The sequence below is a fragment of the Scyliorhinus canicula genome, chromosome 9, assembly GCF_902713615.1.
Source record: "Scyliorhinus canicula chromosome 9, sScyCan1.1, whole genome shotgun sequence".
NCBI classification, from domain to species: Eukaryota; Metazoa; Chordata; class Chondrichthyes; order Carcharhiniformes; family Scyliorhinidae; genus Scyliorhinus; species Scyliorhinus canicula.
This window is the reverse complement of record NC_052154.1, coordinates 130,791,255-130,804,840: the sequence shown is the minus strand read 5'-3', so window position 1 is coordinate 130,804,840 and position 13,586 is coordinate 130,791,255. Positions and strand designations below refer to the sequence as shown.

The following is a 13,586-nucleotide window of genomic DNA, read 5'->3' as shown; positions in this document are numbered from 1 at the left end:
CGCGGAGTCCCCGGGGGAGGTTTTACTCAGGGAGAGGCAGAGACTACAGGCGGAACTGGGGGCTCTATCCACGAGCAGGGCCGTGGAACAGCTTAGGAAGGCGAGGGGAGTGGTGTACGAGCATGGGGAAAAGGCTAGCAGACTGTTAGCGCTGCAACTCAGGAGGAGGGAGGCGGCCAGGGAAATAGAGTAAGAGACCGGGGGGGGGGGGGGGGGGGGGGGGGGCGCAAAGTGGAGGACCCGGCAGAATTGAATAAGGTATTCCGGGACTTCTATCGTAAGCTGTATACTTCGGAGCCGCCGGAAGAACCGGAGGGGATGAAAAGGTTTCTGGATGGGTTATTATTCCCAACAGTAGGTGGGGGGCGAGTGGAAGAGCTGGGGGCCCCGATTAGAGTAGAGGAGGTATTGGGGGGCCTTAAGGCCATGCAGTCAGGGAAGTCCCTGGGGCCGGATGGATACCCAGTAGAGTTTTATAGGAAGTTCTCTGAGCTGGTGGGCCCGGTCTTGGCGAGGGTTTTTAATGAGGCAAGGGACAGAGGGACCCTGCCGCCGACAATGTCACAAGCCACCATATCACTGATATTGAAGCGGGGTAAAGACCCGGAGGCGTGCGGATCCTACAGGCCAATCTCCCTGATTAATGTGGATGCCAAGCTCCTGGCAAAGGTACTGGCGGGTAGAATGGAGGACTGTGTACCGGAGGTGATTGGGGAGGATCAAACGGGGTTTGTGAAAGGTAGGCAGCTGGCGGCCAACCTGAGAAGATTACTTAATGTGATAATGATGCCCCCAGTGAGTAGGGAGGTGGAGGTAGTGGTGGCAATGGATGCCGAGAAGGCCTTTGACCGGGTGGAGTGGGACTATCTATGGGAGGTGCTCGGACGGTTTGGGTTCGGGGAGGGATTGGTGGATTGGATCAAACTATTATATCAGGCCCCGAGGGCCAGCGTCAGGACCAACAGAGAAGTGTCGGAGTATTTTAGGTTGTACCGGGGGGCCAGACAGGGCTGCCCACTCTCCCCGCTGCTGTTTGCGCTGGCCATAGAGCCGCTGGCGATTGCGCTGAGAGCCGCAGAGGATTGGAAGGGGATGGTGAGGGGCGGGGTTGAACATAGGGTTTCTCTTTATGCAGACGACCTGCTCCTGTATGTGTCGGACCCAGTGGCCGGGATGGGAACTATACTGGGAATGCTGAGGAAGTTTGGCCAGTTCTCAGGATACAAATTAAATACGGTCAAGAGTGAAATGTTTGTGGTCCAGGCAAGGGGCCAGGAGAACAGATTGAGAGGGCTACCGTTTAGGCTGGTTGAGGAAAATTTCCGGTATTTGGGAATCCAGGTGGCACGAGACTGGGGCAGGCTGCATAAGTTAAATTTGGCCAGGGTGGTGGAGCAAATGAAGGGAGAATTTCGGAGATGGGATGCACTCCCGCTGTCGCTGGCAGGGAGGGTACAGACGGTAAAGATGACAATCCTCCCTCGATTTTTGTTTATTTTTCAGTGCCTCCCGATCTTTATCCCACAGTCCTTCTTCAAAAGAGTTAACGGGCTGATCATGAGCTTTGTCTGGGCGGGAAAATCCCCGCGGGTGAAGAAGGCGATGTTGGAGAGGAACCGCAGCGAGGGAGGGCTGGCTTTGCCGAGTCTGATCAGTTATTACTGGGCGGCCAACATCGCTATGATAAGGAAGTGGATGGTGGGTACGGGGTCTATTTGGGAGCGGGTGGAGGCGGCTTCGTGCAGGGGCTCCAGCTTGGCTGCCCTGGTCACGGCTCCTCTACCGCTGCCGCCGGCCAAGTACACCACCAGCCCGGTAGTGGTGGCGACCCTGCGGATATGGGGCCAGTGGAGGAGGCATGTGGGGTGATGGGGGCGTCTGTCTGGGCGCCAATCTGCGACAACCATCGGTTTGCCCCCGGGAGTATGGATGGGGGGTTCCGAGTATGGCGGCGGGCGGGGGCGGGAAGGGTGGGTGATATGTTCCTGGAAGGGAGCTTTGCGAGTTTGAGGAGCTTGGAGGAGAAATTTGGGTTGGTAAGGGGAAATGATTTTAGATACCTACAGTTGCGGGACTTTGTTCGTAGACAGGTCCCATCTTTCCCTCCCCTCCCGCCAATGGGGATCCTCGACAGAATAGTCTCTAGGGGCCTCACGGTAGCATGGTGGTTAGCATCAATGCTTCACAGCTCCAGGGTCCCAGGTTCGATTCCCGGCTGGGTCACTGTCTGTGTGGAGTCTGCACGTCCTCCCCGTGTGTGCGTGGGTTTCCTCCGGGTGCTCCGGTTTCCTCCCACAGTCCAAAGATGTGCGGGTTAGGTGGATTGGCCATGCTAAATTGCCCGTAGTGTAAGGTTAATGGGGGGATTGTTGGGTTACAGGTTATGTGGGTTTAAGTAGGGTGATCATTGCTCGGCACAACATCGAGGGCCGAAGGGCCTGTTCTGTGCTGTACTGTTCTATGGACTCTAAGGGGAGGGTAGAGTCTCGGGTATATATAAGGTGCTCATGAGGGAGGAAGGGTCCTAGACAGAGGAACTGAAACTTAAATGGGAGGAGGAGCTAGGCGGGGAAATGGAGGATAGGCTGTGGGCAGAGGCCCTGAGTAGGGTACATTCGACCGCGACATGTGCTAGGCTCGGGCTGATTCAATTTAAGGTCGTTCACCTAGCCCATATGACGGTGGCTCGGATGAGCAAATTCTTCGGGATAGAGGACAAATGTGCTAGGTGCGCGGGAGGACCAGCGAACCACGTGCACATGTTTTGGGCATGCCCTAAGCTGAGGGGGTACTGGGAGGGATTTGCGGGGGTCATGTCCCGGGTGCTAAAAACAAGGGTGGTGATGAGTCCAGGGGTGGCAATTTTTGGGGTTTCTGAGGACCCGGGGGTCCAGGGGGAGAAAGAGGCCGATATTTTGGCCTTTGCTTCCCTGATGCCCGGCGACGAATACTATTGGCGTGGAGGGACTCAAAGCCCCCGAAGACTGAGTTGTGGCTTGCGGACATGTCGAGTTTCCTGGGTATGGAGAAAATTAAGTTCGCCTTGAGGGGAGCTGTGCAGGGGTTCGCCCGGAGGTGGCAACCATTTATTGACTTCTTTGCGGGAGAGGGAGCGCCAGCAGTGGGGGGTAGACTAGAGTAGGAGGGAAAATATGGCGGGTAGTACCGGTGGGAGAGGAGCGGGCTTGTGCAATATGTTATGATTGAAGTATTGAAAGTACATGGATGTTTGCACATTTTTGCCTTTTTTGCTTTCTTTCTGATGATGTCTGTAACTGTTTATAAAGCCAAAAACTACCTCAATAAAATTGTTTATTAAAAAAAAGCACCATAGTTCATGTAGCTACGATAATCTTGTGTCCGTTGTGAAATCAGTGATGTTCCTGCTCTTTTGAGTTCTTGTAGTTGTTCTGAGATCTCAAGAGCCATCACGAGTCCCCACTGCTGCTGTTGTTCCAGCCTTTCTTGAATGTTTAACCTAAAAATTTAAAGGAAAAGTGGAAGTTTCCTGGTCGTCACCAGGTGTTAGATGTTGTCCGTATAAAGCTTTTCCTGTATGGGCCAAACACATGTGTTATTCAGGGGTTAGTGGTTGTTATATATTACAACCTTTTCATATCTATTTTTCTAATTCTGTTGCTTTTGAACCCGACTTTGACGTGCTTTTGCCTGGTTAATTAGCCAGTTTACAATAACTCGACTGTCTCAAATTCCTGAAGCCCCTGCAAATATTGTGGCACTTGTAGTTACTTGTAAAGTTCTGCACTGTATGTTCTATGTTCTAACACAAAAGATTTATTCTACATGGGACAGAGTGGGTTAACTAACCTGAATACATCTGACAATTCAAAACTTGCTGGGCGCGATTCTCCGCAAATGCGGAGAGTCGTAAAGGCTGCCGTGAAACTGGCCGTGTTTCACGGCAGCCTCCGCGCCCCCTCCCGGGACCCGATTCTCCCCCCCCGGGCGGGGCTAGCAGCGCGGCCCCGTGAAGCACGGCATCGCGGGCTTAGCGACCGTCGCTAAGCCCAAGCGTCATGGCGGCTGACGCGCACGATGACGTCAGCAACACATGCGCGGATTGGATGGCTCCAACCCGCGCATGCGCGGATGACGTCATCACGCATATGCGTCAAACCCGCGCATGCGCGGGCCATCATGCCCCTCAGCCGCCCTGCGGACTGATCCTGCGGGGCGGCGGAGGAACAAAGAGTGCGCGGGTATCGGACCCGCTGCCCGCGATCGGTGGGCACCGATCGCGGGCCCATGCCACCCTTGGCACGGCCGTGATGCGGCCGTGCCAATCAGTGCCATGGTTGTCCGGAACAGCACTTTGCGGCCGTTTTCAAGAACGGTGAGAGCAGGTGTGTTTGCGTTCGTGAAAACGGTCGTAAAGGCCTGGGAACTCGGCCCATTGGCCAGGGGAGAATCGCTGTTCGCCGTAAAAAAACGGCGTGCAGCGATTTGTGTCGTGGGGCGGCCGTGGGGGGGGGGGGGGAGAATAGCGGGAGGTCGGGAAAAATGTGGGGAAGGCACATGAAGGCAGATGTATTCTCTGACCCGTCGTGGGCAGCGGAGAATCGCGCCCATGATTTGTAAAATTTAAAATATATCTTCAGCTTTTTAAAAAATTACTTTATCAGAATTACAAAGCCAGAGCTCAGAGTGTGGACAGGGGCAAACCCCAGCACGGGTCAAGTTTCTGCTGGTTTGAAAAGGGCGTGGAGTAAAAGTTGGATCGCTGCCAAGTTCCCGTGATCAAGTGTCTTAGAATGATGTGTTTTCTTGGAATATAGATTGGCTTTTAATCAGAGTATGTTTCTTTTTTTAAAAACCAGCTTCCACATTGTCTGAAGTTTTAATTTCCAAGCTAATGTAAAACATTTATTTTAAAATATCAAACACAATAACTCATTGAATATATGACTGAACCAATTTTGCGCTGTATCTTGGTTTGCTACTGGAGTTCTCTACCAGACGTCATTTTGTCACCACCCTTTTTTTGTTTAAACAAGAAACATGATCATGGACATATTTTATTTACCCATCTGTCCTTTACACTTAATTCTGCAATCTCAGAATTAATACATCTGCATTGTGTCAGGGAAGTTTTAACCCTGAACTAATGAAACACCGGATAGGTCAGATGTCATATGTATTTCAACTATCCTATCTTCCAATGAACACCATAAAATTAATATTTTCTTATTCTTACATACGTGATTTTGTACCCTGACTAAAATTCATCGTGTATCAAAATTACCCTGGAAATGTCAATGATAACCTTTGAAAAGAAAAATTTGTTAACTACCCTCAAACTATGCTCTTTAAATCACAATGTCAGACGACACACCAAAAGAAGTTAGGTAAAAATTCTTCTGGAGCCTATTCTAAAGTTGCAAATTATAAACGCAAGGTTATTTCTCAGAAGATAAATCTTAGCAGAGAGATATTAACATTCACAGACCAAACACACACACATTCTCACAGGTCGCAAATATCAGAGTAAAGAGACAGCAATTTCACAATCGCTTAATTAAAATACTGAACAAAATCTTCCATTATCCTTTGTCATAAAACTTTATCGTGTTGTTCCATTTAAGTCAATTTCCACTGAGTAATTTTATAGGCATTAGCTATTCTTAGAGACGTATATTTTTTTTGTGCAGGTGACCTGCTTGCTGAAATGGTTAATTTTTTGTACAGAACCGAAGGAGGCGGAGAACTTGGAATGATGCTATTTGCGTCTGTTACGTGATCTCGAACATTATTTATTCTTTCCTTTAATGTTACTCAAATTCCTTTCTTGTTCTTTAAACTGAATTCAATTTTCAATGTTCGCTATTTAACCAGTGTTTGAAAGCGATATTACTGGGTGTTTTCTTTTTGATTCAAATGAATTGAATTACTGCCGAGTTTATCTGGACTGCTTGAAAGGCTTAATGTCAAACTGAAAACCGATCTCGCAAAACTTGAAACGATCTGAAGTTATTCTAGACAAGAATCCATTGTTAAGTTTCTAACCTTAATCTTATATTGACTTTATTCCCCTGTTTTTTGTTTTGGGAGGGGGATTTGTCATCTTCAGATATTTCTGAACAAAAAGCAAATTGAATGTTTCAGCCCCTTTCGGATCTTTAGGATTTTTACTTCATTTGATTTTTTTTCCCCTTTCTTTTCCTTTGGACATGTCTAAATTTTTAGTTAATTTAAAATGTCCATTCCCAGGGAGCCTGTTTCTTTCCGCTCTCCTTGAGACATTCCAGGATAGTCCTTAGCCGTAATTGTAGTAGTTTCCTGTGATTCTTTGCCAGTTTGCACAATCTGTACTGCCGCTATCTTTTCTCGCTTTATTGCTATGCTAAAAATTATTTGTTGTGAATGTGGGAGAGTGAGAACTCAATTCCTTTAAACTAGCCTGTTTTTCAAATGGTGTGAAGGCTTAATTTCTGTCATTTGTCCTTCTAACTGGTGAACTAAGATGACCCCTGCTTTATTTGTTTTATCTCGCTTCTCTGTATCTCACCATTTTCTCTGTTCCACAGGGCCTGCGTCGGGATCCCACCTATCTTTGATCATTGTTTTTTTTGTACCAAAGTATTTTGCTCTTACCCGAACACCAGAGTCATGGATCCCAGGGGACCCTAGAAAAGCAGCCTCATGCCTCTCTTTTCCATGATGTGTTAACCGTGTCGTCTCTATCACCCGCGTATCCGGTGTGACTAGGCGACTGTGTTCAGAGGCTTTACTTATTGTCCACTCCCGTAGGGTGGAGGTCCTGTCGCTTGGCACTGTATCACGATAAATTTCGCGACCCATTATTCACTCAACAGTCTGTGCGTCTCAGATTCCTGGCTGTTACATGAGAGCTCAATTGCCTCCTTAATTCAGGCTCAGCATGGGTCCTCGAGCAGCCAGTTAGTACTAATGAAAATGGTATAGCGGCCCAACAAAACAAACCCAAAAAAAATAAAAATTTTAAACTGAATCTTTTACTCACTTGTCCTTGATACCAGATTTGTTAGATGTTGCTTCACCGTCCGTCCGTCTCGCCGTGTGACTAATTTCTGGCGGTCAAAGGTTTGACTACTCGCCTTGTCCACTGGCTCGAGCGGCGTCCGGCTCAGTAAGATCCCGCCAGACTACGCCAAATGTTAGAGGTGAAAATATTCACACGAAGGCCTGAGTATAAGTTTTAAAAAAGCAGTTTATGATGTCAGAATTCTGGGAAAGAAGGCCTGAGACTCCGCAGCCTATTGACAGCACCTTTTCTCACTTGAGCTAAGGCTCACATGTGTTAATATACAGATTCAAGGGGCGAAATTAGTTGTATTTTCATTTATGTACAATCAATCAACTATATTCGCCTCACACTTTATTACATGCAGTCAATCAATTTTCCTAGCATCCCAGTTATCACATATATGGTTAAAGGGGGTGTTGTCTTACCCACCCCTAACTTCATACAGAAGTCATTCAAAACTAACATTATGATGTCCTGTCTGCAACTGGAGTCCTTGAGCTTTATCAAGGATACATTGCATGTCTTGCTCTGTGAAGCTGTTATCAGTGGCTGTTAGGAAACTTCCTATATATACCCACGGTTAGTTTCATGAGACAGTTTACAGGGAATGTGGCTTGTTCAGCCATTTTGTGTCTTTAATATCACAAAATAGCTAACAGCCATTTTGTGTCTTTTCTGATATTAACAGCACATTCTGAATTCTCCCTCATTGTACCCGAACAGGCGTCGGAGTGTGGCGAGTAGGGGATTTTCACAGTAACTCCATTGTAGTGTTAATGTAAACCTACTTATGACAATAATAAAGATTATTAATCAAGATTATGATATCTACGAGGATCATGAGTATGATGAGAAAAGCAGAGTCTCAGATGGTGAGCTACATGAGGACCACTATGAAATGCTATATCGGTGGTTTGGCGGGAGTGACGAGGTGATCACAAGGGATGCCCAGACTGTGCAGAATGCCGAAGAGTGTGAAACCTCTACGATGGTGCATGCAAAGCCTGAGAGTGAGATTGCAGAAGCAGACACTACAGATGAGAGCTATTCAGCTCCGAACAGACTGATAACGGAAGAAATTGCTGCCGCACCGGAGAAACTGGCTCAAGAAGCATATGGCTCTGATAGTGAACTCCCTAATACTGGAGGCCACTCCACCAAACGACTTGCTAGAGGAGCAGATGACTGCATCAATATACAGCTCCACAACAGCAGACGATACATACTAATGGCCTGTTCAGCGGAAAATGATGTATACATTATCATTTCAAGTGATGATGCACCATCACTTGGGGCTAAAGCTCAGGATGAAGGAGAAACACCAACATTGGGGAAGTGGAGCCGACTCAGACACTGGAGTGTGAGACTCTGCAGCCTGACACTGAATTTGCCGTCTTGACCACTGATGAGACCATCAATTCACGCGACACGTGGTTAGAAGTGAACAGTGGTTTTAATCATCTTACAACCTGTGACAAGATGAACTCCAGATGAACTGGCAGGCAGGCTCTCAGCATCAACCTTTATACTTCCGGTTAGGGGGAGGAGCCATGGGTGGAGCCAAGGGTGGAGCCCAGTACAAACTCCCGTACACTCCCAGTGCATCTCCCCCTAGTGGCAGAGCTGCGCAACTGCTCGTGTGCCGAGCTTACAGAGACATAGTACAACATGTGTAATACAGTGTGAATTAAGCTACTGTGATTCACCACAACCACAACTGCACAGTCCCTCACAGGTACGCCGGCACTGGACATCTCTACAGACGATCCACCAGTAACCACTCCGATGACCCACTCCAGCAGCAGGACGGGAGCAACCAAAACCAAACAGAAAAAGAGGTATACTCACAGGATCCCTCCTCCAAAAAAGAAGAGGAAGAGAAGGAGAGTGGGGAGTACCGTGAGTCGCACATGTGACAATACACAAGAAGACATTGACAATGTGGCCGACAGGCCAGAAAGTGGAAGTACACGCTGACAAAAAAAAGCAAAAGAAGTATTGCGTTAAAAAGTTAAAGAAGTTGGTGATGCAGGCACGGCAAGTAAGGAAACTGGTTTTCAAGACCCATCGAGTCAAGAGGCTAAACACAGTGTTAAACAAAAAAAGACAGGTATTCCAGAGGCAAAAGTGACTCTAGACGATGACAAGAGCCCAGAGGATCAATGGGGCGATGCTGTCGCAGATGGATAATAAGCTGTGCACCTGGGACTTGTTCATCAGGCATATCATATTGTTTGAAACACAGTTGCATATATATATCCATAACATGTGTAAAATAGCCATACGTAAATTTTTTTTTGTAAGGCGCAGTTACATTTAAGTATTAACGCTAACTTTTCCAAAGGAACGGGGATGTAGTGATGTGCCTGTGCACAGTTTGTAGATAGTTAATGATACAATCTCGAACTAACCAGTGGTGGCAGACATCCTCCACGTGACTTGAGATACCCGTCAGTTGGTAGTAGGACATACAAGTGGATAGTCGCAGTGAGAGTTGTTCCCGTTATTTGTATAGTAATCTGAAAGTTATCGTTCCACGTGTGTTTTAATAAATTACCTTTTAATTCAGCAACTGGATGTTCTGTGTACCTCACTGCAACGACCATCCCATTGAACACAACATGCTTCACAAGAACTTTGTTTTGTAGAACATTTTTATTGAACATTTTCTGACTATATAAATACAAAAATACAAACCAAACAACCAACCCCAAAGCAAACAACCCCCCATCCCAACCCCCCAACTTTTGACAGTGACCAGTTCTTTGAAATACATGCCAAATGGCTGCCATTTTATGTAAAACCACCCAATCAAACCTCTCAACGTGTATTTAACTTTTTTAATGGTAGCCATGATGTGGAGATGCCGACATTGGACTGGAGTGAGCACAGTAAGAAGTCTTACAACACCAGGTTAAAGTCTAACAGGTTTGTTTCAAATCACTAGCTTTCGGAGCATTGCTCCTGGAGCCCTCCACCACCCCTGCCAACACCAGTACCCTCTCCACCAACGACGATGGGGCAATACCGGGAAGGGTGGAAAAATCCTCCGAACAAAATTCTGAACCTGCAAGTATCTGAACGCTTCCAACTGCGCATACCGCCTTACTAGCCCCATTATGTCCCCCAATCATGAGAACCAGATCCGTAATGTACAACAAAAGATCATCAGCATAATGCGACACCCTATGCTCCTCCCCTCTCCCCCCCCCCTTATTATTCCCTCTATTTATCCAAATTACACAAAGCAATGGCCAATAGCTGAATCGACAACGTGAATAGGAGGGGGGGGGGGACATAGGGCACCCCTGTGAAACCGAAAATAAACTGAGTTAATATTCATCCGAGAACTTTGGTTTCTTGTGGAACAGTTTGACCCATGGCACTAACTTAGGCCCTACCCCGAACTGCTCCAACACTGCAAACAAGTATCCCCACTCTACCCTCTCAAAAGCCTTCTCAGAATCTAATCCACTATTGCCTCTTGTTGCCCCCCATCCTTCCCCCGGCTAGGAAAGGGCCACATTCAATAGGCGCCACAGATTGAAAGGTAACCTCCTACCCTTCACAAATCCACATTCTAGATATTTAGGGGTGCAGATGGCACAAGATTGTACACAACCCTGGCATCCAGGCAGTGCTCCTACCAGCTTGGCAGTGCCATCCGAGCACATTGGCAGTACTAGGGTGGCAGTGCCAGCTGGCTTGCATTCCAGGGGGAGGCTAGGGAGCCACCCTGCACTTTCCCTAACCACCCAGGAGTCTCCGATGGCCCAGGAAATCCCCGGGTGCTGATCTAACTTGTCCACGTTTGCGTGGACCAGCACTGATGGGCGATTGGCTGCAACCCCCCTGTAGAGGCCAGTGAATTGAAGGAGGCTGGTGGATCCCACGGGGGTGGGTCTTAAGTAGGTTTAAGACCTACTTCCACGAGCGTCATTCGATCCCCTCCATTCTGGGGCAGGGTTCCATCTTGCGGGACGTTGGAGAATCTTGTGAGGCACGGAGCCTGTTGGGAGGTTCACTGCAGGTCTCCCACAGCATTCTACGGCTGCATTGCGCTCAAGTGAGAGCACATCGCAACTGAAGAATCGCGCCCTATCTGTTTGAATAAGGTCACCACCCCTCACTCTTCTGAAAACCTCTTTGAACATGTCACCTCTACTGTTCCAAGGAGGACAGAACTATCTTTTACAACTGAGGATCCTCATCCTCTGTACCATCTGATCAATGTCCTCTGGATACTTTCTTTTAACCACCTTATCAAATTGCCTGTCCACCTTTAACGATTTGTGTATATGCTCTTCTGCACTTTCAATACATATGCCAATTTTGTTTTCCCAAAGTGCGTGACTTCATACTACTTTGCATTGAACTCAACCTATGATGCTTTTGCTCACTTGACCATCCTGTCTGTCATCCTGAAACATACAGCTATCATCTCATCACTGTCTAGTTCTTTGCAAAGTTTTGTATCATCTGCAAACTTTATAATGCTGCATCTTGTGCCTGCATCTGAGTTGTTTATAAAGTTGGAAAGAGCAGTGGACTTGAAGCTTACTTTAAAAAATGATAACCCCACCTGCAAACCGTATCCCAGTGAAAGACATCCATTCGTCACCACCCGCTACTTGTAACTGAAACAATTTTGTCTCCATACCACCAATTTTCCCTTAATTCCATGGCTTTTCACTTTCTTGATAAACTTCCTCTGAAATACTGTGTTATATGCCTTCCAAAGGCCATATCAACATCTACTGCACTACCTCGATCAATCTGTGTTACTTCATCAAAGAATTTAATCAAGTTCGCCAAACATGTTTTGTCTTTAATGATTCATGCTGGCTACCCTAGATTAACTCTTTCCAAATAAAATATTATTTGTCCCTAATAAAGTTTTTACAATAAACTACCAGTGATGGTTAGGCTGACAGATGTATTTTTTTGGGGGTTTACGCCTCTTCCCTTCCTTGAATAGTGGTATGTCATTGAATGGAAAATGACGAGCTAGGTATATGCAGTTTCTATTATGTACCCTAATTAAGCACAATGCTGTATTGGATGACTCATAAAAGTGCAAAATTACCAAATTCGGTTGTAACAGAACTTTTTTTTTACAGAAACAGGATTTCGAAGATGTGCTACCGTTTGGTATTCACCAATGCATTTGAATTTGTTGTGTACATGGTAATACTACTTAACATCTTTCCACTGATGCTGGAATACATTCCCATTCTGAATGTGGAACATGAGACAGAGCTGCGAACGATTAATTATATTTTCTTTCTAGTGTATGTTATTCAGGCAATTATGAAGGTATGTAAAACTATGTTCCGTCCACTTCCTACAACTTAGCAGAGAACAATTTTTGAAATATGATTCATTTTAAATTCTTGTATTCAATGTAATTTTCCAATGAGACAGAAGCATTTCATCTTTGTTCATTGTATTTTATTTCTATATTGCCAAAATAAGAAAGAATTAGGTTCATGTAGCATTTTGATACATTTCATGTACCGAGTTCACTTGAGGCAAATGTGATAGCCAATTTGTGCAGAGCAAGGTGCTGTAGAAGATAATGAGCCTGTTTATGGTGATGATAATGGTTGAGGGAGTAATGTTGGGCTGGCACTGGGGAACTAGGGGTGCCAATATCCGGACAAATGTTGAAATGTGGTAGCAAGTGGAATTGCCGCGAGCTTCCCGGCGCTCGGCCCAGAGAGGCCAAAAACGGCGTTCAACATTAATTGGTCCACTTAACTAGGCCTCATGGGTTTCGCGTTGCAAATTAAGGCCCACCAGCTGATTCGCTGGGATCGTGTTCACAAGGACCTGCTAACAAGATTGAGCAGCACTTAAGCTGCACTTGCTCAGCCACCCCCAGCCAGCTCACAACTGGCCCAGGATACCAGCCCCAAGATTTGGGGATCCTGATCCAGGGAGGCTCCTGGACGCAGTGGAGACCAGGAGGGATATCCTGTTCCCCCGAGGGTTTAGGGAGATGAGCCACAAGACAGCCAGTGCTGTCTGGGACGAGGTGGCGGCAGCCGTCAGCTCAGGGAGTGTGACCAGGACGACTGGCCTTCTGTGCCGGAAAAAGGTCAACGGCCTACACCAGGCAACATGAGTGAGTAGACACCAACGTTCCCCCCCCCCTTCACAAGGGAGCATCCACTCCCGCCAAACCCTAGGTGACCCCCAGCCCTCCATCCCCCCCCCCCTCAACAGCCCCCAGCCCCGCCTTCGCACCACCTCTCCCACCACGGTGAACCACACATGTGGATAATGATGCCCTCTCTATGTCTCTTCAAGAAAAGCTCTCCCACAATCGGCAGGAGAAGGCCCAGACTAGTGGTGGGGTGCCGGATATCAGAATCCTCACTCTTTTCGAGAAGTGGGCCCTGGAGGTGACTGGTGTGGCCAAGGACAGGGCAGTCACCAACACGGAGGCTGGTGGACGCTGCAGAGGTGGGGAACCACCGGGCTCCAACCGGAGAATCTGTCAAACGTGAGTAGTGATTGCGTTACTGACTGACCGATCCCTCCCACTGACCACATGTCC

General features: G+C 47.3%; 1 protein-coding gene across 1 annotated transcript in view; it reads left to right on the top strand.

Annotated features, from left to right (window-relative positions):
- Nucleotides 1-13,586, top strand: part of LOC119971691 (sodium/hydrogen exchanger 10-like) — a 730,493-nt gene that overhangs the window by 303,479 nt on the left and 413,428 nt on the right. The window contains exon 15 of the mRNA XM_038807592.1: nucleotides 12,145-12,340. Coding sequence (XP_038663520.1) covers nucleotides 12,145-12,340 — 196 coding nt within the window. The remainder of the gene's footprint in view (nucleotides 1-12,144; nucleotides 12,341-13,586) is intronic.